This window comes from Lissotriton vulgaris, chromosome 3_1 (assembly GCF_964263255.1).
Source record: "Lissotriton vulgaris chromosome 3_1, aLisVul1.2, whole genome shotgun sequence".
Taxonomy (NCBI): domain Eukaryota; kingdom Metazoa; phylum Chordata; class Amphibia; order Caudata; family Salamandridae; genus Lissotriton; species Lissotriton vulgaris.
In genome coordinates, this window is record NC_141689.1 from 2,107,988,782 (window position 1) to 2,108,016,157 (window position 27,376).

General features: G+C 46.5%; 1 protein-coding gene across 1 annotated transcript in view; it reads right to left on the minus strand.

Moving 5' to 3' along the window:
• The window catches only part of SLAIN2 (SLAIN family member 2), a 443,253-nt gene extending 418,520 nt beyond the window's left edge, over positions 1-24,733 (minus strand). Inside the window, exon 1 of the mRNA XM_086962676.1 lies at positions 23,868-24,733. Within this exon, the coding sequence (XP_086818802.1) occupies positions 23,868-24,283 (416 nt within the window). The 5' untranslated portion in view covers positions 24,284-24,733. The remainder of the gene's footprint in view (positions 1-23,867) is intronic.
• Between the last annotated feature and the right edge of the window lie 2,643 nt (positions 24,734-27,376).

The window sequence follows — 27,376 nt, forward strand, 5'->3', positions numbered from 1 at the left end:
TCAGAATTCCCAGCAAGGAAATTCAGGAGGGAGCTGGAGGTGAAGTCTTTTGTCCCTGAGACTTCAGCAGGAGGCAAGCACAGTTCAAGCCCTTGGGGAATATTCTGTAGATGAAAGTCCTTACAAAGTTCCTTCTCCTTTCCCTTGGCAATGAAGCAACCACTGCAGGCCAACCCAGCAAACAGCACACTGGCAGAGGGGCAGTCCAAACTCTTGCAGCTTCCTTGGTTCTTCTACTTGGCAGAAAGGTTTCTTGTTCCAGAAGTGATCTAATTTCTTGGGATCAGGGTCCCATTATATATATACCCCAAAATCCTTTGTTCTCTGAAGGCAGAGAGGCCTCTGCCTAGTTCAAACCAGTTCTTGAGCACTTTGTTGACATGACTGTTCTTCCTTTCACTGTGCAGGGTAGAAACATCAGCCGCCCCACAGGAGGTGGAGCCAGCACAGGGGAGGGAAGATACAGCTCTGGAGCACTCTGTTGACATGATTCCTTCTCTCCTTTCACAGTGCAGGGCAGAGACATCAGACAAGCCACAGGGGGTGGAGCCAGCATTGTAGAGGGAAGGCCCAGCCCTATTTAGGTCCCAGGTGTAACTCCTCCCTCCCATCTAGATGCAGATCTCTCTATTCACCACTGGGCTGCCCCAGCCTGTCTCCTGGAATTCCCCAGCCCGGTCACACACAAACCCAGACAAGGAATACACAATATAGCAGAGGCAGGCTCAAATGGTTAGACAAGCAAATACCTGCTTTCTAAAAGTGGTATTTACAAAACACAGAATATTAAAATAAACTTTACTAAATGTCTACTTTATTATTCTAAGTTCATGCATACTAAATTCGAGTTTCTATCATGTTCCCTGAGTCAGTTAGGATTATAAGAATGTAATAATCTAAATGCCCATTCTAGCCTATGAGAAAAGGCAGCCTTCAATAGTAAAAAACGAATATGGCTGTAATTCACTATTAGAACATGCTACACACATCAGAACATGTCCTACCTTATACTTACAATGCACCCTGCCCTTGCGCCTACCATAGGGGTGTCTAATTTGAAGCAAAGGGAAGGTGAGGGACTGGCAAGTGGGTGCACTTTGCCAGGTCGACATGGCGGTGCTAGACTGCACACAGGCCTTGCAATGGCAGGCCTGAGGCACACTTTACAAGCTGCTTCTGTGGGTGGCACAACCAGTGCTGCAAGCCCACCATCCATTGATTTACAAGCTCTGGGCACACATGGTGCACTGTACTAGGGGCTGACAGTAGCTCAAATTAGCCAATCATGGAATAACCAAATTATTACATCAATTTAACATAGGGAGCACTTGCACTGTGGCACTGATTAGCAGTGGCACAGGGCCCACAACATACAACTAGCAAAAACATAACAAAACAAAGGAGGCAATCCGTCAAAAATGGAAGGGAGACTCGCGCCAATGATGTCAGGTCTAACATCCACACTACCAGGTTGGCCCTTAAGACCAGTGAAACATATACTCTGCAGGGGCGATGTTTCCGGGGGAGCCACGGGACCTTCCACATGTGCATGCCTGCTATTGAATGGTCGATAAAGTAGCAGTGCTTTCCCGACTCCAGTTTGTACCACTCAAGCTTGTATCCAAGTTGTGCTGCCTGAAAGTACCGTTCCAAACACGGGACCGCCAAACCTCCGTCTTCCTGCTTCAGATATGTCAGGTGGCGTGCCAGTCTCACTTTCCTACCTCCCCAGATGAAGTTGCTAATAAGGTGCTGCATCCATGAGAGCATGTTGGGCGGTGGTCTGAGCAGCAGGGTCTGCATCTAATACACGATCTGCGAGAGAGTAGTCATTTTAACAGCAGACAGCCTGCCCAGCCAGGATGCTACATGCCTCTTCCAATTCGAGAGTTCATTCCTGACCCCAGCCAAGAGGGTAGCATAATTCACTTGGGCCATCTTAACCAGGGTGGGGGAACAACTGCAAACCCAAGTACTGGACCCCCTCAGTAGCCCTTTTGCATGGAAACTGTGCTGTTAGGGCCTTTTGTTCTACTTGAGGGAGGGCCAAGCTCAGAGCCTGAGTTTTATGGTTGTCAACTGCAAAGCCTGATGCTGAACTAAACGGTTCAAGTTCCTCCATTAATGGGGGGGGGGGGGGGGGGGGGAGTGAAATTTCCGGTTGAGTTGAGAATAAGACTACATCATCCACACATAACATATAATGAGATTTCATGATCCCTATCCCCCTTTCTGATCCTAGATATTCCCGGGTTTTGGGGAACAATCTTGGCTATGCCCCCCACCCCCTCTCGACAATCTTTGAATGCTTTTTATTCCGAAAACAAATCACATTTTTTTAGAAATCACCATTCAAAGATGGCCCTGTTGACCTTGGCTTTTCTCAGTGCGACTATACAAGCAATGACAAAGCCAATATTAGCAGGCAGGTAGTGGTATAGTTAGTAGGCAAGCAATGGAGTCACACAGAGACAGCAGGAAGTGTGAGTGTGTCGACAAGTGAGGGTGTGAGGCAAGGAGAAGTTGTGTAGAAAAGAGGGGGAAAAAAAACTGTACGTCCTGCACCAGAAAGCAAAAAATCTCTAGGTAACGGTAGGACAGAAACAGCCGACAGAACAAGGTAGTGGCCAATTATGTAAGGGATGACCCAACATGTGATTGACAATGTCTCAATCTAATGGCTGTTTTATGTTTAACACTGCTTAGTGCCTCCTTTAGTACTTGGTGTGCTTTTGTTTTATTATGGTGCTTTAATACCTCTACATATTCTGTTTTTGAGAGTAGTGTGATGGGAATATTTTACCTGGATCAAGAGGTAACCATTAAAACAGTTGCAGTGCTGTGTCTATATCACATTAAATTCAACTATTTCCCCATGCGTAATGCTGTCATTATTATTACAAAACACCAAGGCAATAGCTATGTAGCCTTTTACTGCGACAAGCAGTACATGCGCAATAAGGCCAGGTAACGCCCAAGAGATGGATGCCATGAGTAACAATGCGTTTGAACATTGAATGGGCATACGTGGGGCTCAAAATCAGGCAATGTGCCATCCCGTGACAGCCCAAAGCGCATGAGCACTACAGACATACTACTCAAGTCAGGGAAACATCCTCCACCTGTTTTGGATAAAATAGCCTGAGGAATGCACTTTCAAATGACTATCTGCTCCTTCCATGACCCCATATCAGGGTTGTGCCTGTGTTTGGGGGCAGACTTCTCAGGAAAGGATGTTTTTATACTCCTTTAGTCTTTGAATATGTGAGGAAATTTGTAAAGCCTTTTAGGTTATGCTTCTATTCATCAGAGATGTGCACACATGCAAAGGATAGTAGAATATAGGTAATAACCACGTCTATTATATTGTGCCAATCTTTAGTAGGCGGACAACTGTCTGAAAAGCTTACCCATCTGTACATTGCCATATAACAGTTGTGTGTACACAGTAGCTGAACTTACATTTATGCTTTGACTTGCAGTGAGAGTTGGGGAGTACTTGTGTCCCATATTAAATCATGGAAGGAAATTTACTTTAGTGCTTCTGCAACCTCACCTCTATTTGATCAAGCAGCAAGTTTTTACAAAACAAACTGGACACAAAAGGACGGGGAATTCATACGTTTTTTTCTAACTTGTTCGATCTAGCTTTGTTGTGCAATTTAATCATCAGGTCAGATGAAACAGTAATATGGAACCCAATCCTACCCTACAAGAGGTCATAACAACCTAGACTATTGAACAATGAGAGACATGGATGAAGTAAGAAAAAAAAGTAGGAGTGGGAAAAAAAACAGAAGAACATCAATGTCTGTAATTAAAGAAATCATAATGAGAGAGAAGAAAATAGGACAAGGAAGAACAATGAAGCACCCATGTGTCACAAACAAGGCAGTAATCACCTCGCCTGACCTCAACCATGTCCAGGTTTGGAAAGGAATAACAATTCTAGAAAAATAATTGGACATTTTGTCAGGGTTTGTAGATTAGCAAAGAGAGGGGTGACAAGTTCTAAAACTATGGCTGCAAGTGTATCAGGAAGAAGTGACCACCACATATTCAAGAGTGATGAATGTTGGTTAACAAAGAGAGCAAGGTTTCATTTAGGACATGACTGATTGAAGGAATACCAACAATGGCAAAAGGAAACATCTACTTATGCAACAAGTGAAGAAAGTAGGAACGGAACGGTCACTGATGGTTGATCATTCTATTACAACTTTATTATAAATTCTGGAGTCATTTGAAGATTTAATTAGCCTAAACCACATACAAAAACTAGATATTGAACCAGAAGTCAATATAGAAATAACTGATTTGTATTTTTGAGTAAATATGCTTTTCAATTGCAGGAATTTTTGGATGGATGGAATCATTGGGAGTTGGGAATATGAATGAACCCATGGGCTGCGGAGCAAGGTTAAGTACAAAGAGAGTCAATTCATTATGAGTGGATGGATGGAATTTCCCTAGGGGTTTACTAGTAAGGTGGCGAAGTTCAGTAATTTTTCCAACCAAGATTAAACTTTAACAGGGAGTAATACATGCAGGACAAGGTTGTCTGGAGTATACACAAATGTTAGAACGGAACCAAGACATTCTTGGCAAGTTGACTGAGGACGGAATCATTGTAGAGGAAGAATCCCTGAGTACGTCTCCTACGTCTCAGAGAGGGGAGAATGACAATAGTTTGAGATTATGTGTGCACTTGAGACTGGCTGTCATCCATTGCTAAATATTAAGGAATTTATCACTAATCTGAATGGTGCCAACATGTTTTCTACCATCAGATTGCGTTATTTCCAGAATCCTAGTCTCTTACTGCTATTCCTCACCCATCAAAATCTATTCACTTCAAAAGGATGCCACTCAGCCTTGCATCAGTGACATCTGTTTGTCAAAGAGTAATGTACCACATTTTCAAGAGGTAGAACCTTTTTGAAAATAGTTTCCAAAACGATATTGTAATATTCTAAAGGAATACAAATAAGCGTTAGAATATCCTGAAAAGTGTGTGACATGCTGCAGATGAATGGTTTGACTTTAAAAATAAAAATAAAAGTCATTCTAAACAGGAGTAGAATATCATGGGTATATCACAATGGGTGGGAGATGGGGGAAAGAGTACAGCTAATTCAGAATGCTCCCTCTCAAAACTCTAAGAAGCCATTATTCTGTGCAGGATTGTGAAAAACACACATTTGTTTGCAATGTAGATAGGAAGAGTGGGTCCATTACAGAGACCAGTGACAAGATTTAGACTTTGTATGGCTGGATTAGTAACAGAGCATTTGAAAAAAAATCTAACTGGAGCAAAAGGCACAAGAAAAAAGGCAAAAACAGAAAAAGACAGAAAAGGACGACACTCACAGAGCGGACCAGCAGAAGAGCAGGACCACCAGGGATAAGGTGCAGACAGGAGCCTGCGGGTGGAGCAGGGCCTCAAACACCTACCTGGGTCACCAGAAGGCACTGTGGGAAGTGCCTTAGCGATGGAACTCCACGAGGGGAGAGCAGTTACCCTGACCAGTAGGTCAGAGGTCTTGCTCTCCTTGGCGCGCTGCTGCCCCAATTAAGTAGGGGTCGAGGGGAGGGTGAGCAGCTGGGAGCAGGAACACACTGGGGGAGGGACCGCGGGGGTAGCAGCTGCGGGGGAAAAAAGGCAAGAAAACAGAGGCAAACAGAGACAAGCATTGGCATAGCCAATAGGTCTCGCCTTTGGGACCTTATAAGTTCTTAGATAGAGCTATTAGCTTTGCCAGTGTTTTTAAACTATATGGTAGAGGAACAGAACGTGGACAAGAGGCCACTGGCAGGGCTCGACAAATCTTAAAAATCGCACTTGACCTGCAGGTCTAGTGACCAGAATTTTCTACTCGACCTAACATCAATGCACTTGACCCACAAATTGGTTGTATTCACATTTTCTTCAAAACATTTGCAGCGCAGTTGGTCTATGACCAGTAATACATGATTGATTTTTTTTTTGTTGCCTCATTACTATTCTCACTGCAATGTTTTGAAAGTTACGAGCATGGCCTTGGATAAACACTCTCAGCAGTACTCTGGTACACCACTGAACCTTAAACATACTAGAGCACGGCCTCAGATAAACACTCTTAGCAGTACTCGGGTACACTACTGTACATAACACACACTAGAGCGTGGCCCGCAGTATACAAGCTACTGATGGGGTAGAGTGGGAACTACGGTGTTAAACAATTCGCTGTCTGCGGGAGGCCTCGCTCTTCCCTCCTAAGAGGCAGAGACACAGGAAGAGAGCTGGAGGCCTTAGCCTCGTATTCTTCTGTCTGCTCGACCACTTGCATGGCATTAAACAAGGGAGTATGGGATACTATGCACCAACCTAAGCTACAAAACAAACACAACAAAATGAGGAGTATGGTGCACTGGATACTGATGTTGTACAGGTTATGGGCTTGTTGGGGAATGGGCTGGCCACGGGAAGTTCTAACTTTCCATTCAGGGGAGGGGATTGGACCTGCGCTGCTGCCCAAGGGGTGGGGGTAAAGAGAGTTTCTAATGTCAACTCTATTGAATAATGGGGGAGGGTGGTACATAAGGAATACTCTTTGCACAACTCAGGTTCACCGCTGAACCTGAAACATACTAGAGTTTGGCTCCAAAGGCTCAGCATCCTGTGATTCTGGGCAAATCACTTAATCTCCCCGTGCATAACAAAAATGAGTGTGTCCTGTAACGTAACTGGTGCTCATGTAAAGCACTCTAATACCTTCAGGTCGAGTAAGCGCTATATGAATCTGCAAAAAATAAAAACTTAGCAATACTTGGGTTCACCGATGTACCTTAAACATATTAGAGTAGTACAGCCCCGGATAAACACTCTTCCCAGTACTCGATACACTACTGTACCTTAAAAGTACTAGAGCACAGCCTAGGAAAGGGCAGATCACGCCATGGCTTGGGACAGAAGTAACTGTATGACTGGAACATTTTTACGGAGTCTTGCATTGTATTTTATGTCCCAGCTATCGGACCAGGCATGCTGTGTAAGCACATCCCAGGCCACATAAACAATACTGCCGTGCTTGCTCATGACATGATCTCGACATTTTCCATCACTCTCCTTTCCAGGCCGCTGACGTGGGGACCTGTCAGTCAAGCGACGGTGAAGCCTTTCAGTGCGATTACACACCATAGATTGTACAATCTGCCCATTACATATGTTTTACTTCCTGGTGTGCTTCACGGCCTGGCCTTTCAACTTAATGAAGTCGGCGCCAGCCAGGTCCTCCTTGTGAACAGCCATGCTTCATATACAGTTAATTACAAATCACCCAGGGATGCGTTTAACGTGATTGGTTGTACAATTTGGAGTGGACATATATTTTGGTTCTTGTCCACTTTTCTCCAGCCTTCTTATATTTATACCACTTTTATCTTTCCCAACCCACCCATTCACTCCTTCCTTACCATAGATCATATTATGCAGCTAAATATTTTTGTAATTAAAAGAACAGAGGGAATCGAGGGGCGCCGTTTACCCTCTGCATCCCGCTGGTGCACCCCTGACTGCACCTGCCTTTTAGAGCTGGGTAAACCAACTTCTAAGCTGTGAGAAAACACAAACTTTCCTGCGCTGACATCTGGCACCTTAATGGGCACCGCAGGCAGCTTGTTGGCATCTTGTGTGCTACCATTGGACGAGGCACGTGCAGAAAGTACCCCCTGGCTGCCTGTGCCGCCTTTAAATAGATATCATGAATGCTTCGCAGTTTCAAAATCTCAAACCTTTCTCATGTGCCTCATCTAGCTGTGCTTCTCTGAGCACTATCAACCTTCTAATCACAGGCAGTTACCAGTGCTAATGTTAATGCACACGTTAATTAGAATTATGTCCAATGCTAATTTCTAGTCACCTCGGTTTATTTGCGATGCCGGTAAGTTTGTGCTTTTTCACAAGACTTGAAGTCTGAAACAATAAAAAGCGTAACAATAGCCCCCGCTGGGCATCAATCCCCTTCAAAGCCACCCTCCCCAACATTCGGAGCAAGAACCCCTGACCCGCGGCGTTGTTCCCATCCAAGCGCTCATATCTTAGGGTTCCCAGCAGAGAGATCGAGCCGTCCTCGGCAGGCGCAGGCTTACATCACAGGCCAAGCTCCACTCGCAGGGCTCCCAGGCTCATGATAAAACATCCAAGGTGCAGGAGGAGAACTTCTGCTTCGCTAGGGCACTAGTGTCGTTCATGGCCTGCCTCCGGTCAAGTGTATTGGGAACAGGGGTTGGCAAAAGCAGTTTTCACGCTTATCCTGCTGCCGCTGTAATCAGCCAACGAGAAGTCTGTAAACTTTACTGTGCGGAGATTAGCAACCATCTGATTGGCTGATTGCAAAGCGGGCTCGGTAGGCTGAGGCCTAGTTGCAATCAGCCAATCAACACCTTTGCTTTTCCCGCATTTTTTTCACGGCAGTTCTGAACATTTCACACAGCTGCCCTCTAAAGACTACTACCGGCACTGCACTTTAGCACAGCGACAAAGCTCACTCGCCAGGCCGGTCGAGTAGGCCTGGAAACTGTCTCGCCCTGAAAGAAATTGACTCGCATTTGCGAGCGGGCGAGTACATTTGTCGAGCCCTGACTGGACAGAGACACGGACAAGAGGCTGCTGGGACAGTGGCACTGATCATAGATTGCTGGGAAAGTGACACGGACCAGAGAGAACAACACGACTGACACGGACCAGACAGCCGACGACAGACACGGATCAGGGGTGCACAGACTGTTTTAAGACAGGTGACTGCAAAGACATGAGCTAGAGACAGTTGACGCTGTGGTAAGAGACATGCAGGGAGTGCACACTGAGGCTTGATAAGGCGGCGGAAGTGTTAAAGATCAGAGACTGCAGCCACAAATCAGAGACGGAGACTGTGGTGACATGGGGCCCAGAGACTGCGAAGACAGACCGTGTTAAGTGACTGTTGAGATAAAGGCACAAATGCAGGATGTGGGGGCAGAAAAAGAAGGGACAGGAACAAGGAGAGGTTGGAAGGCAGAAGGAGTGTGGAGAGTTACCAGGGCAGCGAGCGGAATTCAGAAAGGCGAAAGACAAAGCAGAGAGAGAGACTAGGAGTCCTGGGAAAAGGAGGGGGGAAGCAACCCAGCGGTGGTCGAGAGACGCTGAGGAGAAAGAAGGGAAAGGGGACCATAGGACGCGACAGGGAATTGACTAGGTGAAGTCATTAAACGAAAACACATGAGCCCAGTGACCGAGAGGGTAGAGGCCCATGGTGGTGGCCGTTGCTTCAGGCAAGCATTCGAACCCTTTGTATGCAGTTGGGTTAGTTGGTGGCAAGATGGGTAGTAGGTGCACTTGTCGAGTACAGGAATGTGAAGTGGGAGTGAGTCAACAGCTCCGACTCTGCCCCAAGAGTTTGGGCAGGTGACTGTGCCGGTGATGGGGATTTATTGTATAGAACAGAGAAGCATTTGTTTCAATATACTTTGTTTCCAGGAGGAAACCCAGCTTCTTAGGTTACGAAGCAGGCAAGTAATACTTGCACAAGAGAACCAGGAGTGTGGGAGCGAACTACCGCAAAGCGAGTGACCTGGAAGCCCATTGACATATTGAGAAAATGTATGTACTGATGATGAACATCATCACTGGCTTATGTTGGAATTGCGGGATCCATCACAGGTTAAGTGCATTTAAAAAAATAAAAATAAAAATTGGGTAAAGTGTATGCACAAAACAAATCGTGAACGTGATGAGCATTCAGCAGTTTGTAAGCAAGAGCATTGTATGGGTTGCTTTAATAACATGTGGTAATAGTAGCTGAACATAGGAAAAAAGCAAGCATTTTTAGGTTTTGCCTGGCGAAAAGATGCGCTTCTGCGCATCTTTTTCGCGCAGGCGAAAACCTCTTGAGCTCTATACGGGAGACAGGAACGGCCTCCGTCTTTCATTGGCTAGCTCCATAAATGGAGGCTAGCCATTGGAAGACTGGCCTGTCCGTCAACGCCGGACCAGATTCGGGGGCGTTCCCGAGAATTTTTGGCTTTTGGCTACGTCACGTGACGTCAGCCAAAAGCCGGGAACGCCCCCGAATCTGTTCCGGCATTGCCGGCACCCGCCTTCCTGCTCCGGTGTCTCCCGCCGTCCGTGTCCTCTCCCGCCCCCCTCCCCCCGTCCCTCTCGCCATCCGTGTCCTCTCCCGCCCCCCTCCCCCCGTCCCTCTCGATGAACAGCCGGCATTGCCGGCACCCGCCTTCCTGCTCCGGTGTCTCCCGCCGTCCGTGTCCTCTCCCGCCCCCCCTCCCCCCGTCCCTCTCGATGAACAGCTTCTTCCGTTATTGATCGCGGGCTGCTCATCACATTCCGTCGGGGAGGAAGGCTGATGGAGAGGGAGAGGGGGGGCGGGGGGGGAGGGACAAAATCAATTGTTTACTTGTGATAGAGTGCCCGGCGCCCGTGATTGGACGACGCTCCGCCGCCCCGGACCACTTCGAAGAATTCTCCCTTTGCGTTATTGACCCGTAGTTTGAGTGATTATTATAGCGCCGGCATGGTTTCAAAGGCCAGCGGCAGCAGGGCTCTGGAGAGGGGCAGGAGGCGGGCTTACGGACTGCGCAGCTAGTACTTGTTAAAAGCTGGAGGAGTCTCTGGAGAGAACAAGGACACCATTCAGAGCGTGGCAGGCAGGGACCCGAGCGAGGAGACCCGAGGGCGGAGCATCGCGGGAGCTGAGCAGAGGGAGGGAGCGCAGGCACAGAGCAAGGTGCAGGATCCCGACCGGCGCTGACTGAACGACCCCCAGCCATGGCTGCCGCTAGCAGGGCGATGCTCTTCCACCTGACCCTGCACCTCCTGTCCCTGTGCGCAGGGGTGGGGAATTCCTATCTCCCGACGTCCGAGACATCTAGATTTCTTAGGAGGGCAAGAGGTTTTAATTTACATTTTGTCCAAAGGACAAGTAGACAGTTTTATAGTAATACGAAACACAGCTGTTCAACCCTGTGCAAAAGCTGGGGCCTGCACTTTAATTTCCCCAGAGCAGAACAACAAAATGATAAAGCAGAGCTCAAAGTTGGAGCCAGCTCGATAAGCTCGTGTGGCTTCCAGGCCCCCCCTGGTCCTTTTATTTTCTACAAACATGAGACACACATCGAGCTTCTACAGCTCCAGTACACTTGCAGCAATGGCATGTTAGTGGCTCCTTTTTGTGCCTCTTGGCCCCTTGCTCTGACTTGAACTATATGACCCCTGCCTTGTATTCTCCGCTCTACTCCTGGGCCTCATAGGGCTCCAATATCCCTGCTCATCTTCAACTCAATTTGATTTCCCTTCTCATGCACCCCCTCCTTGGCACTTTGCGTTTCCTGTACACCTTATATAACACCCGGTGCCTGAACCTGCTAACCCCACCACTCCACCCTCCGCTGCACTCTCTGACATCCCTGACCCTCTCCCCTTGGCCTCTCATATCTTACTTCATCGAGGGCTTACATTAAAGCTCATTAGTTTCCCCATGGGCTTTCATGCAGGCCTAAGGCCACCCACAATTCTGTCCTTGCACTAGCCTCTCATCTCACTTTGTGCCTGCACCAGGGGCATTGTGAACACACCGCTATAGCAACTACAGCAGATGTAGAGTTTTTGATGGGCCTCTTCAGTCTGCAGGTCCGCAGACAAAGGCCCATAATGGACTTGAAAGGGTGGGTGGGAGAGTGAGTGAATGGGTGGATGAATAGATGCATGGATGAATATATGAACTGGTGGATGTATAAATGCATGGATGAATACGTGCAAGAGTGGATGATAGATGCATAAATTAATGAGTGAAAGGGTGAATGGATAGATGCATGGATGAGTAAGTGAAAGGCTGGATGGATAGTTGGATGAATGAGTGGAGTGAAAGGGTGGATGTTTAGATGCATAAATGAATGAATGAGTGAAAGGGTGGATGGATAGGTGCATGGGTGGATAGATGCATGTATGAATAAGTGAAAGGGTAGATGTATAGATGCATGGATGAATACGTGCAAGAGTGGATGATAGATGCATACATTAATGAGTGAAAGGGTGAATGGATAGATGCATGGTGAATGAGTGAAAGGCTGGATAGATGGATGAATGAGTGGAGTGAAAGGATATATACATGGATGAATGAGTGGGTGGATGTAAGGATGGATGCTTGAAAGAATGGTAGGGTAAGTGCAAGGGTGAATAAAGGGATGGGCGAGTGGATGGATAGGTTGAAAGTGGATTGATGAGTAAAAGGATGGACGGCTTATTGAAAGGGTGGATTAATGGGTGAGAGAGTAGATAAATAGATGGCTGAGTCGGTGGGGATAGATGGCGGAGTGGGCAGAGATGGGTGGGTGGCTGGGTGGAAGGGTTGATGGATGGATGGGTGGACAGTTGAGTGTAAAGGTGGATGGAGGGATTAGTGAAAGGGTGGATGAATATATGAGCGAAACGGAAGATGGACGGGTGAAAGAAAGGGTGGATGGACGAGCGAAAGCATAAATGGAGGAAGTGAGATGGTAGGTGGATAGATGAGTGAAAAGGAGGATGGATGGGATGGATGAGTGAAATAATGGATGAATAGGAGTGAAAAGGAGGATGTGTGGAGTGAAAGGATGGATGGGTGAGTAAAAGGATGGATGAGTGAAAGGAAGGTGAGATGGATCAGTTGGATCGATAGGTTTGGAGATGGCAGAATAGGTTTGAACAGGGGCTTCGTGAACGCCCCACTTTAGCAGCTACAGTAGAGGTCGGGCCTTTTCTGTCTGCAGCTCGGCAGACAAAGATTCGTAATTAATGTGAAAGGATGAATGTATGTGTGGGTGAAAGGATGAGTGAGTGGAAGTGAGGCTGGATGGATGGATGGAAGGATGGCTGGATGGATGGATGGATGAATGTGTGACCGGGATGGTTGAGTGACGGGGATGGTGGATGGGTTACAGGGTGTAAGGATTAGAGAGCGAAAGGATGGATGAGTGTAAAAGATAAATGGAAGGATGAGTGGAAGGATGGATTGATGGATGGGTCAAGGGGGAGAGGATGAGTGAAAGGTAGGGTGGATAGATGAGTGAACGGTAGGGTGTATGGATGAGCGAAAGGATGGATGGATGGTTGAAATGGATAGGTTTGGAGATGGATGGGTAGGTTTGGCAATGGATGAGCAGATGGACTGACAGACGAACAGATTGGTGAAAGGCTAATGGATAAAAGAATGAATGGGTGCCAATGTAAAGGTGAAATGCTAGATATCAGTGGGTGAAAGGATGAATGGATAGATGCTTAGATCGAAGAGACAAGAGAGCTATTCTAGCGAGGATTCCAATTTCTTTTTTCGCTGGCTTGGTGTCATAAGAACTTTGGATCAACGTGGTGGGTATTTTAATTTTCTGGTTACTCACTTGGCCTACACTATGCTCCTTTCTCTACCTTGGGATTATCAGGTAGGCGGGTTCCTGTATGCCAGCGCGTTCTTACTAGACCGCTAGTATTTGGTCTCATATAGGCCATATTGCCATAGACATTCCTGGCTCTGAACAAAACTACTTTGTAAAAGAGCAAAATGCTGTGACACACAATGAAGCCAGCTCACAGATAGGAAGAGATAGCATTTTAATAAAAACACAAGGTCTTGGTTAACTCAGATTTAATAAGGGGCTCAAATGTTAAAGTCACAAAAGTGCACATATGATATATGTCTTTGTATTAATGCAGATTTACGTTTTTCATGAATTCACATGAATTTCAATAAATAGGCCAGGAAACCGTAGTCCTAGAAAATATTTGTGAATTGCATCTTAGCATGAGCAAATATGAATATGACCCAGAGGAAATCTGTTGACTGTTTACAAGTTCACTTTTTCTCCAACCAAATTTTTCCCGGCCCTGGAAGAAACTTTACTTCTGCCATTGTCAGGGGTAAATTGCCGACCTTTCTCAGAATGGGAAAAAATTAGAGACGAGCTGGTGAAAAACTCCAAAATTCAAATCCTTCTATAGTAGTAGCCTGACATAACCAGAGAGGCTATTATCAGAGCTCTTCTATAAAGAGATTGCAGCCATTATTTGATGGCGCACTACATGGCACCAAATGGACAAGTGGATTTTGTTACAGGACTTGCAGATTTATGAAGCTACTTGTCCCATGGACAAGTACATATTTCATAAAATTCCACACCCCTGTGTGCGCCTGGGTGTGCGCTTTCAACCTGGACACGGACGACGCCATCCGCAAGACAGGCGACCCCGGCAGCTACTTCGGATTTTCTCTGGCCATGCACCGGCAGTTGAAGCAGCAGGACCGACGAATGTAAGTCCGCCGGCGTGGTCTATTATGCTGCTAAGTTGCTTGCATTTTTTGCTAAGTTTTAAGGACAGCTGGTGCTGAATATTCTTTTCCGGAGGCGCCGTGTGTGCCAACACGGGGCGAACCTTTCTGGTAGTTTGTGCTAGTTTTCAAAAGTCCCTTGCCCGTTGCCCCCCTTGCAGGGCTCCCCCAGCGGAGCGAATGAGCGCAGATGTTGGTGATGCCAGCGCACAGGTTGTAAAAGAAATGGACCCTGATTTGAGTTTTGTATTCCTTCTTCTCGAGCGGGTTGAGTGAGGGTAGCGAGAAGTCAGCTGTCTGCTTCTTAAGTGCATTCCGATTAATACTTGGTTGCGGACGGAGTATCTGCGCCCCCCATAGTTGTAAGCGCTATATAAATGTTACAGTGCGCAGGCATGCCGGCTGCTGTAGATGGCACGGGTCCTCGTTGTACAGGTTGTTGTTGTGGGGGGGGTCGGATTGGGGTATGCGAAACCCTGCACAAGGCGGGGGCGGGGCGATGGCAGCCAACAGACCCCCACCAGGCGAGATATGCATGACAACAAAAGGCCGCGGGCTCCCTTCACCCCCGAGCAAGGCTGCATTGTCTTCGCATCAGGAAAGGCCCAGCCTTTCCGAAACCAAACTCCATGCAAGGCCCTTCCACAGGGAGTTCATCGTGAGCAAAAGAGAAGCGTCTGAGAGGCTCCGAGCATGTGCCACCGGTGAGCCCTGCTCACAGTGCGTGAAAGCATCCACGGCTTAAAGTGTCTCTTCCGGGTGAGGACAAGTTTACTAGCACACTAACATCCAATCATCATGTGCAGGCTGTAGTACAAATGTCCTAACTGTAGGAGGCAGCGTGCACAACCCCAACCAGTGAAAAGCAAAATGATGTTGAGTCTTTTCCGAAATTCTTGTCAACAACTTAACCTTAAGCGTGCCAAAACCTCCTCTCGTACTGTTTAGTTGTCAGTCAGCAACTTCTGTCCAACTGCAGGCTCCTCTGTTCTGACTGAGTCGCTCACTCACCCCTGTTGCCTGCTTGTGCCTCCGTTTTCGTGCCCCTGTTGCCTGCTTGTGCCTTCACCCCTGTTGCCTGCTTGTGCCTCCGTTTTCGTGCCCCTGTTGCCTGCTTGTGCCTCTGTTTTCGTGCCCCTGTTGCCTGCTTGTGCCTCTGTTTTTGTGCCCCTGTTGCCTGCTTGTGCCTCCGTGTGCCCCTGTTGCCTGCTTGTGCCTCCGTGTGCCCCTGTTGCCTGCTTGTGCCTCCGTGTGCCCCTGTTGCCTGCTTGTGCCTCCGTGTGCCCCTGTTGCCTGCTTGTGCTCCGTGTGCCCCTGTTGCCCGCTTGTGCTGTGTGGGTGTGTGTGGAGGGCTCTGTGTGGCTGTGTGTGTAGGAAGCTTTGTGTGGCTGTGTGTGTGGAGGGCTTTGTGTGGCTGTGTGTGTGGGGGGCTCTGTGTGGCTGTGTGTGTGGGGGGTTCTGTGTGTGTGTGTGGGGGGGCTCTGTGTGGGTGTGTGTGTGGGGGGGCTCTGTGTGTGTTTGTGTGTCATTTGCGAGAGATAAAGCTAGTGGCATTGTAAATGACAATGCCATTTATTTATGTTAAAAAAAACATAAATAAAAATAATGTCAAGAGCAATGCCAATAGCTCTAACTTTAACAAAGGCAAAACCATTGCATTGTAAATTCTTGTTTAAAAAGCTACTGTGCTCAGCCGCCTTTACTTTGTCAAACAGCAATGGCAGAGAAGCATTCACAAAGATACAGTATTTTTGCATCCCGATTAAAGTTAAAGCATGCAATGGGACGCCTCGAAAAACAAGAAACTGCACGTTGAGAAAAAAAAAGGCTGTTAATGAGGGTAAAAACAAAGCGGCTCGAGTCAATGAGGGGCCTGATGTAAGGGGGGGAGAGAGAGGCTGTGTGGCAGACAAGCGCGGCCACGCTAATTAAAAACAGAATGCCCCTGCGCGCCGCAGCTGGCTCCCGAGAGCAAATACGCTCTGGGAGTAAACATTTCCCAAAAAGCTGGGACAACCACACGCCTTTGCCCAATTGCATACTAAAGCCAGACGCAAAGGTCAATAGCGTGTGAGCACCACACGCACAAGCTTTAACAAAAGCTGAAGTGATTCCAAAAGGCCGATTCCTAGAGCAGGGCATGCGCGCTGCCCTAGGCTTGACCTAAAAAAGGCAACAAAGGGGAAGGGGAGGCGCAAGAAAAAAAGGCATAAACAGGAGAAAGAAAGAAAGAAAAGGCTGACACCCACAAACCAAACCAGCAGAAGAGCAGGCTCTTCAACTGGACAACCAGGGATGAGGCGCAGGCAGAAGCCTGCGGGTGGAAGAGGGCCTCTAACACCTGCCTGGGTCACCAAAAGGCGCTGGGGGGTGAGGGTGGTATGAAATGTTGAATAGTGAGGCTCCATTCATGGAACACTGGAAGGTTCTCTGCGTGGGCAGAATTCTTGGCTGGGCAGTTGAGGTGACCGGACGTATAAACTGTGTACTTCCCATTTGGAGACTGTCTCCCTTTCAAAAGATGTGCGTGGTAAAAATAACATAAATGGAACTGAAGTACTCCCAAATATTAGGGAGACTATAGGCATCCAAATCAAGCAGTTGGGAAGAATCAGAATAAATTCTGTGAAGAGTAAATATTATGTGAACATGATTAATACACTTTTTTAATATATATCTATATGTATGCTAGCAGCTCAGAATGTCTCTTATTATGCTGGTTGAGTGTTTTTTTTTTATGTTCAAACTTTAAGTTGGCTGTGACAGAAGGTCATTAACTATGAGATCTTAAAAATTCAGGAAGGTAAAAGGTGTAGAGAAAGAGTGAGGGTGAATCAGATCTGTCTGGAAAGACTGTTCGAGTCATTTTTTGCATGACTACCATTATAAGATTTGCCAAGAGCCACTGAGTTATAATAACCTTTTATGAAGCCAGTGCTGACAGTATTATTAGGGACAGGGGTGTGGAATGTGCTAGGCCTGAGGTGACTAGCAATGTGTAGCAGATCTCGACAGTCATCACAGGTCTGTTTAGTTAGTAGTAATGAAGTGGGCTGTTATAGCCAATATCTGGGTCCTTCAGTTGTGAGCATGTTTTTACAGATCTTATCATACATTATATGCCTGTCCCGTTGACGAAGTAGAAATTGGTATACAATATAAAATGGTCTGTGGTATCCTTCATAGTGCTATCTCTGTGTGTGAGGGACTTGCTGATTATAGAAGGTTATCCTTAGAATGTAATTATGTAGTTATGTTTATATTCTAATTGGGGCCAGTACTGAGCCAGTTACTGCCTGTGTCTCTTGTGGATGAGATCCTTTCTTCATGAGATGTTAATAAAGAATTTATATCATCATTCTGCATTACCTGAATTCCTACTTCTTCACATTGGCGACGAGGGTGGGATGAAGACTTATCTTTCAACTATCAAAATTTATGTTGAAGAGGAAAAAGGTCTACATTGAAAGAAAATCTCTAAAGGATCTCAACACCAAGCCTCACCTTAAGGTACTTTGCAACTTTAAACTTAATACTGGGCAGTGAGAAAAGAAGACTGATTGGCGTGCCCAATTTAAAAATGTTTTTAGTGACAAACTAGGATGTCTTTCTGATTATGTACATAATATTACCTTGAGGACAGATGCAGTTCCTGTGGTATCACACCCTTTGGCACGTATAAGTTTACCCGCTAACCCTTTGGCTTAATCTCTGCGGTCTCTGTTTTAGAGAGTAATAGAGGATGTATTAAAGGGTATTACTGGTGTTAAGATTTATCAAGACGATGTGCTTGTATTTGAATCATCACAAAGTGAACATGATCTTAGAGTTAAATCTGTTCTGGAGCGTTTTGCTGACAGAGGATTGACACCAAGGGAAAACAAGTGGAGATTCAATTTGACTGAGATTGACTATTTAGGTCACTGTTTAACCCCTGATGGTGTAAAACCTAAAGATAAGTTGGTGAAAACTATACACAGTCTGCCTGCACCAAAGTCTACAGAAAGTCAAAGTCAAAGTCAAAAGATTTGTATAGGGCGCTACATACCCGGAGGGTCTCAAGGCGCTTGAAGAAGGGTGGGGAATTACTTGTCAAAGATCCAAGTTTTAAGTTGCTTTCTGAATGCTAGGTGGTTCTGAGTGAGACGAAGGTGAGTGGGGAGTGAGTTCCAGGTTTTAGCAGCGAGGTAGGAGAAGGATCTACCTCCCATGGTGGTTTTATTGATGCGAGGTACGGTAGCAAGGGCTTGGTTGGACGATCGTAGCTGGCGAGAGGGGGTGTAGAAGGAAAGTCGTGTGTTGAGGCATTCGGGTCCAAGTTCGTAAAGTGCTTTGTGTGCGTGGGTTAGGAGGCGGAAAGTAATCCTCTTATTGACGGGGAGCCAGTGGAGGTTTATCAGGTGACTAGAGATGTGGTCTTTACGCGGGATGTCTAGTATGAGTCTGGCTGATGCGTTCTGGATGCGTTGGAGTTTTTTCTGGAGTTTTGCGGTGATACCGGCGTATAGGGTGTTTCCGTAGTCCAGGCGGCTTGTAACCAGTGCATGGGTGACTTTTTCTTGTTTCGGTGGGGATCCAGCGAGATGTTTTTTTGAGCATGCGAAGAATGTTGAAGCAAGATGATGAAACGGCGTTGACTTGTCTGTTCATTGAGAGTGAGGAGTCCAGGATGACGCCCAGGTTTCGTGCGTGGTCCGTCGGGATGGGTGCTTTTCCAAGGGCCTCTGGCCACCAAGAGTAATCCCAAGCGGAGGGGGAGGTACCTAAGATAGGACTTCTGTTTTGTCTGAGTTCAGTTTCAGACGGCTGTGCTTCATCCACTCGGCTACTTCTTTCATTCCTTCATGTAGGTTGGTTTTGGCGGTGTTAGGGTCTTTGGTGAGTGATAGGATCAGTTGAGTGTCATCCGCGTAGGAGATGATGTTGAGGTTGTGTTGGCGTGCGATGGCCGCAAGGGGGCTCATGTATACGTTGAAGAGGGTGGGACTGAGTGAGGACCCTTGGGGTACGCCGCAGAGGACTTCAGTGGCCTCTGAGTTGAATGGTGGGAGGCGGACTCTCTGGGTTCTTCCGGTGAGGAACGAGGTGATCCATTCCAGTGCTTTTCCTTGGATTCCGATGTTTCTGAGGCGCTGTAGAAGGGTGCTATGGCAGACTGTGTCGAAGGCTGCGGAGAGGTCGAGGAGGATGAGGGCGACTGTGTCTCCATTGCCCAGTAGAGTGCGAATGTCGTCTGTTGCTGCGATGAGGGCGGTCTCCGTGCTGTGTTTGGCTCGGAAGCCGGAATGTGAGGAGTCAAGGGATTTGTTGCTTTCGAGGAAGGCGGCGAGCTGGTTGTTGATGGCTTTCTCGATGACTTTGGCCGGGAATGGAAGGAGCGAGATGGGGCGGTAGTTTTTGAGTTCGGTGGGGTCCGCTGTGGGTTTTTTCAGAAGGGCGCTAAGTTCTGCGTGTTTCCAGCTTTCTGGGAAGGTGGCGGAGTTGAGGGAGCGGTTGATGACGCCTCGGAGGTTTGGTGCTATGATGGAGTCTGCTTTGTTGAAGATGTGGTGAGGGCAGGGGTCTGTGGGGGATCCTGAGTGGATGGAGTTCATCAGGTGGATGGTGTCCTCAGTGGAGATTGGGTTCCAGCCATTAAGGATGTTCAAGGGGGGTGAAAGTCCTGCAGAAGGTTGGGTGGCTTGGTCTCCGGGTCGGTTGTCGAAGCTGTTGTGGATGTCTGCGATTTTGTTGTGGAAGAACGAAGCTAGGGAGTCGCAGAGGGCTTGAGAGGGGGTGATATCATTGGAGTTGGCTGAGAGGTTGGTAAATTCTTTGACGGTGTTGAATAATTCCTTGCTGTTGTGGGCGTTGTTGTCTAGTCGGTCTTTGAAAGCGGCTTTCTTGGCAGATCGGATTAGTTGGTGGTGTATGCGGGTGGCGTTTTTGAAGGCGTCCCTGGTGCTGGTGTTTGGGTCTTTTTTCCAGGCCTTGGAGGGAGCGACAGAGTTTCTTCGATTTCTTAAGATCATCGTTGAACCAGGAGGCGTTTTTGCTGCCTAGTTTGATTTGACGTTTTTTCAGCGGTGCTAGGATGTCGGCGCTGTTGGATAGCCATTGGGTGCTGGACTGTTAAGGACGAACTGTCATTAAAGGATGGTTTGCTGTGGAGGGGCACTAGACTTATTCCACCTGCTCCGATTAGGAAGAAAATTCTTAATTTAGCTCACCAAGGGCATCAAGGGATATCTAAGACAAAGGAGGGAATACGGTTACATTTCTGGTGGCCAGGTGTAGATATTCTTGTGGAACGAATGATACGTGATTGCGCTGAATTTAGCTCATCTGACAAGGTGTGGAAGACAAGACCACAGCCAATGATTATTAGAGAAATGCCGGTACGGTGTTGGCAAGATGTAGCCTTAGACATTCTGGGGCTGGTTTCCTGTAATAGTGGGCAACAGTATATGTTAGTCTTGATTGACATGTTCTCGCGATGGCCAGAGATAAAGATCACCCAGAATATTGAGACCAAGGACATAACCAAATTTTTACAAGATGTATTTTGTAGGGAGGGGTTCCCCGAAACCATCCTTACAGATAACGGTGTACAGCTGGTATCAAGGGAGATGGAGGATTTCCTGGCTAATAAGGGAATTAAACATGAGCGTTGTTCACTTTACCATCCGGAATATAACGGAATGGTGGAGAGGTTCAACCGAGTACTTAAGGAATATATTCAAGTTTCTAAAGATCAGGGGACAGATTGGAAAACTAATCTTCTGGAAAGAGTAATGGTGTATAGAGTCACACTACATTCCACCACAGGCGAGATACCTTTTGTGCTATTCCGAGGTCGCACACCGAACACATACATATTTCAAACTTGGATGAGGAATCTAGGGGTGGGAACTGAGAATCATAACAAGGGCCTAGGTTTGATTAGGCAGAAGATCAAGTCCACGGTTAGGAAGGAGAATTTTGATAACAGACATGCCGTTGCTCATACTAAGGTGTGTGTTGGGGATCGGGTGAGAATTCGCCTTCCACTTACATCCTCAGGAGCAAAGTTCTCTTCTCCTTTTTATGTTACAAAACTCTTTCGTAATGCTGTTAAACTAAATGATGGAAGAATATGGAATTTTAATCGAGTTGCTTCATTTTCAGGTCCAGCTTCAAAGGATAAGAGTTCGAGCAACGGTGTTATTTCTGCTGGGTCGACTTTAGGAAATAACAATTCAACCAATAGTGATGTTCATGCTGGGTCTGGTAGAAATGGTGGGTGGAGTGTGCCTTGTAAAACTGTCAGGAAAAGTACACGTTTGACCTGTGCCCCTGCAGCTCTTAATGACTATATTCTAAAATAACAATATTTGTGTTTCAGGGGGAGGTGTGTGGTATCCTTCATAGTGCTATCTCTGTGTGTGAGGGACTTGCTGGTTATAGAATGTTACCCTTATAATGTAATGATGTAGTTATGTTGATATTCTAATTGGGGCCAGTACTGAGCCAGTTACTGCCTGTGTCTCTTGTGGATGAGATCCTTTCTTCATGAGATGTTAATAAAGAACCTTTATATCATCATTCTGCATTACCTGAATTCCTACTTCTTCACATGGTCATATCAGACTGACTCGTAGGACTGTCAAAAAGACCAGGCTAATTACCCTCCATTTTGAGATGCTCTCACCCTATCAGAGTGTTGCCATCATTTAGGGTTGGAAGAACAATACAAAAAGACAATGGTCTGAAGTGAGTTAACGCAGAGTTCACTAACTATACGTCAAGGTATTAGATATAATGGGTCTAGTGATGACAGCAACGGCTAAAACTTTCTGTAGGTGAGAACTAAAAGTCAACACTGTTCAGCACATAACTATTTACTTATGCAACAAACCGAGAAAACATTCATCATCATCCGAGCACTTGGAAAATCATGTCAACATGAAGGCAGTGCTTTAAATGGGAAAAAATAAGTGCAGGTACTCATTAAAATTAGCTAGAGTGTGGCAAGTGGGCGGGGCTAAGGGCAAGACATGATGTACATAATGACTTCTATACCAGTTGCAGCACATATTAAAACGCGGGAAATGTGTTTAAGTAAACAAAACAGGTTAACTCATTACACAAAATGCAAACCAAACAGGATGATATGTTAACATTTCCTTGTATATAAATATATACGTTAACAAGAAATACAGCAGAGTTTCAATTTTACACACATTTGTGTAAAAATGCCACTTCTAAGCCACGATTACAGAACTGAACAAAAATCTGGTATTTTTAATCTGAAAAAGTGTCGAGCCTAACTTTACCTGTCACCTCACTTTTGTGCATTCCCCCTTCCTTCTATGCTCACCTCGTTTTTCCCCAAACCTGACCGACTGCTCATCTCGTTTTCCCCCCAACCAGACCCCCTGCCAGTTGTCACAGGAGCTTGTTCCTGGGGTGCTGCAGCGTTCCCTCCCATTCATTGCTCCTTGGGCAGGGCTACCTTCACACCCATGGATCCCTCCCTGTGATGTAAATGCAGCCATTAGTGCGGGAGGGGCACACAAAGGGAACCAGCTCCTGTGTTGAAGAAAACAAAAATGAAAAGAAAACCGGCTTTGGGGAAGGTGTAGGATTGTGCTGCACTGCGGCTCGCTTTAGTAAGGCCAGTGCAATATCCTAAATAGGACTGGATTACTGACCACAGCCCTAGCCCAGGCCATTTCATGCAGGAGTGGGCTGGGGGCGGGTGGAGGAGGGGATGGGGTTAAAGCACCGGCACCTGAATGGTCGTTGAACGCCTAATTAACAGTGCAGGGTCTGCCTAGGCCCTGCACTGTTAATCACAGTGTGATCCAAGCATGCTCAAACCCTTGCAGCGTGGGGAAATTCAAAGGGGCGCCTCTGGACTTTAGTAGCGTCCCTGCAAAAGTCTACTTCAGAGGAGGCTCAGTGCAATTGTGAGATCCGGAAGCAGAGTGGCATCTGTCCTGCGTTGGAGGAGATACCAAACTCGAGCGTACCGTGCCATCAATCAGGGTACCGGTACTCTTCCCTGACTACAGAAAAGTGCCAGTACTGACGGGTAGAAAATTTAGAACTGCCGGTACTGGCCCATTTAAAGCACTGCATGAAGGTGAATTTACAGAAAGAGGGCTTAATGAACACAGAGTACTTGGTAAGAAGAAGCAAAGGTGTATGTACAGTGATAAACAAAGTAAAGGAGGCCCATTAATAGCATCTTTTCACAGGCCCTGGGCGCACACAGTGCACTTTACTAGGGGCTTACCAGTAAATCAAACATACCACTCATGGAAACCCAATCATAACACAACGTACAATAGATGAACTTGCACTGTAGCACAGGATAGCAGTGACAAAGTGCGCAGAAACACGAAACCAGCAAAACGAAGTCCAGCATTCACTCAAAAACAGGCGGCTAGCAAGTATAAAGACAGGGAAAACAGCCTAAAAGATGCCAGGTGCCAAAATAATGCCTAATAGGTGCTAATGAATTAAATAATTACAGGATATTAAATACTCATATAGGAACATGTGCCCCACCAGCTCTCTTCCTGCTCGAAGTTTATCAGTCTGTCCATCTCCTCGAGCCGCAAAGGCTTCACTTCGTCTAGAAGGGAATGGTCCAGTTCGGGCTCCGGGGGCGTCGGCACCTCTTGCAGCCTCCTGTTTAATAGTAGCTCTTCTTCAGCATAAGATCCGGGGTTGTCAAACACACCGACGGAGCCCAGCAGCGCCCGCGACACAGGACCTGAACCCAGAAGTGCAGCTGCTGCTACTACAGCAGCTGGGTGAGAGAGACGTGGACCATGGCCACCGGCAGCCGGCGGCGGGGAGAGCAGCGGACTGGCAGAGCTGCGGCTCCGGAGCTGCTCGTTCTGCTTCTCCAGCTTTTTTACCAGTTCTTGCAGCTTGCGCACCTCCGCGTCCGCACTCAGGTTGGAGTTGATGTCCTCCATGACTGGGTTAGTGATGCGGCCCCTGCCGCCTTCTCGCTGGGTTTCCGCGCCCACTCTTCTGTTAGTGTCTTTCTCCCTGGTACCCAGCTGTCACTGCCGCTCCCAGGACGGTCACTCCCCGAGGGTAAATCCCAGCCTCTTCCTTCAGTTAGGCATTCCAGGCTCTCTACCGCCAGCGTTGTTACTACTGTTCCAAGCGCTACTCCTCTCTCCCCGGATATTACACGTCCTCACGCCAGAGCTGTCAGTTCTTCTGAATTGCCCCTACGACGGGTTGCGAGTCCCTCCCCGACTGTCACTGGGCACTGCCCAGCCAGCGCCACTCGCCCATGCCTCCGCTTGCTACCGGCCCAGTGTAGCGGGCGGACCCCGCACAACTTCCAACACCCAAACCGGCCTGCCAGCGTCGGCCTACGGTGGCCCGTCTGGACCGGGCCACGCCCACTCGGCGATCTGCCGGAGATAGGGTGACGCCATCTTACTAAAGGCGACAGTTACAAGTGGCAAGCCTGGAGATTAGAATGAGCAGCAGTAGCAACGGATGCAAACTCTTTGCAAACGAGAAAGAACACGGGCTGTATGCGTCGCAAACACAGCTTTTCAGCCTTGAAGTAAAAAGCTGTCGGTTACAAAAGGCCATAAACATAAACAAGGGACTGAAACTGCCCGTACACTTCTCCAGCGGGTAAATGTGGTGGCCATGGTAGAATGAATGTATTTCCGATGTGTGCCGATGAGTGATATTATTTCAAAACAGGGTTATTCTATTGCGAGGGGAAAAAAAAAAATATATATATATATATATATATTACATTACATTATCTTTAGCATTAAATGTTGCATCTTTTCTAAAGCATGATTGACATATTGACTAGCGAAATATGCTGGAACCACCACGGTTTCAATTCCAGCACTTACAATGACAGGGGCACAGTCCGTGCATCTGTCGGAATGCGGGGACGCGGCATCAGTGCTTTCGTAACGTCGCCCAGGGCTCATATTTTTCTTCTGCTGCTCTCCCACGCCTTGAAGCGTTAATTGTGTGTTTTTTAAATAAATACCGTAGGGTACTATTGTCAGGTCATACAGCGTAAATAAACAGCTCACATTGTTGTGTTGTATTTCACTGTAAGCATACGCGTGTCTGGGTGATGTTATCTAGAATCCTTAGGTAGTAAGTGGAATCTTGATTTGGGTTCTAAGTCAGTTGACGAAGAGCGTTAAGAGTGTGAGATGTGCTCTGTTGCTGTACGTGCCATGTCATAGTCAATACGCTTCTTACCTCGCATCATTTGTGTTGTGAAACTCCAACATGAGTGTAAACACAAAGTGAACCCAAAAATCAGCTATGATTGGCTTTTACAGGAAGATAGGTAATTGGAGCAAACTGTTGAGGAGGTGGACAACACTCAGAAGGATACTTACTAACTACTCCTTCGTCAGTGCAAAATAGTATGGAGACAGACAACCAGGTATGTGAACAAGTACTAGATGGATCAGAAACTAAGCATGGTCGAAAGGATAGATGTGTAAACAAACCCAAGTGGCTTAAGGATTACATTTGTAAGTAAGTGAGCATAACATTAAGTATGTGAGCAAAATCAGGTGTGGTTGTATTTTTTTTATGGTATTACTTATTAATTTGTTGATTTTCTAGTATTTTGCGTAGCAATGTGTAAACATTGGAATACTATAAATTATGTATTCTGTTAAGTATTAATATTATTGTAAATATTGTTGGTGTATGGGAGGTGTTGTGTTTTTTTGACTGTAAGCATAAGCATTCCTGGGTGATGTCATATAGATTCTCTTGTTAGGAAGTGGAATTTTGATATGAGGCTCAAAGTCAGTTGATGAAGTGTTAAGGGTGTGAGTTGTGCGCTGTTGCTGCACTGTGCCAGGTCATAGTCAATAAACGTATTACCTCGCAACATTGCCTGTTGGAGTTTCACTACACAAATCTCCTTGGCTGAGATGGAACGTCTTAAGTTGGCATCCTAATGTGTTTTATTTCTATATCTTCGGTGTTTAATATACACCTTTGCAAAGAGGGTTTCAAAGGTAAACTAAACCTCTCAAGTCACCATCATTTGAACTGTGTCACTAATGTATGCTATAATATTGTTCTTCAGGCATCAATCATTCCTTTAACCCACCCTGTCCTTGTGTCTGCATGCAGCATTCTATGGTTGTTGGTCAGTTGACTCTTGGTGCTCCAGTGAAACACTTAACCACTTGGCTGCTAATCTTTTCCCCCGGGAGTTAGGCATTTTTTAGAATGTCTAGAGTAGTTTGTGCTGAAACCTTCACAACTTTTTCCCACAAAAGGAATCCATGCCAAATTAGCGTCCTTTTTCTAACTTCCTGGTGATTTTAATGTAAATATTACAAAAAGATAGGCAAGGGTTCCAGAGGGGATCTCGACTACAGGAGGGAGGGGAATACTTTGTGGTGAGACAAAGGCCTTAGGGGTACGCTCTCCCTAAGTATTGCGACAGACACACAGTATCCCTTGTCCTACATGAGAAAGAAAAGGCTCATATCCCATGAGGGTTGACCGGTCAGTTCTTAATGAAGCAGGGGGAAATTCATTATTTTTCATTATGACCCTCACACACACTAATAGTGTCATGCTTCAACATAGGGTCCACCCTGGCCTTTACAAGCCAGGATGGGCTCAACCCATGAATATTAAATCTACCAGGGAAATTAATAAAAGTACCTCACCCAGACTAAGTTATCCCTTTATTCGCGGACTGAATATGTACAGGTTAAAAAATATTTGTGGGGTGTTTAGGATATGATGGTCCTATGACCATAAAATACTTGCCAACATGTTTCACCCCTGTACTACGGCCTATCTGGTCCAGGGCTTTCTTCAGGACGTAAATATAAATAAATGACCCAGTGTAGTGTACAATCCCTATTTAATGATCTGTATGTGAAGCATGCAATCTAAAATTGCATGTACTGCAAGTTTGAATCACTTGCCTTACTGTAGCATCACTGTTCCTGCACTAGAAAATAACATAAGATGACAGTAGGCAACACAGCAGTGCACACTTATTATTATGGTAAGTTGTCAGTACCAAC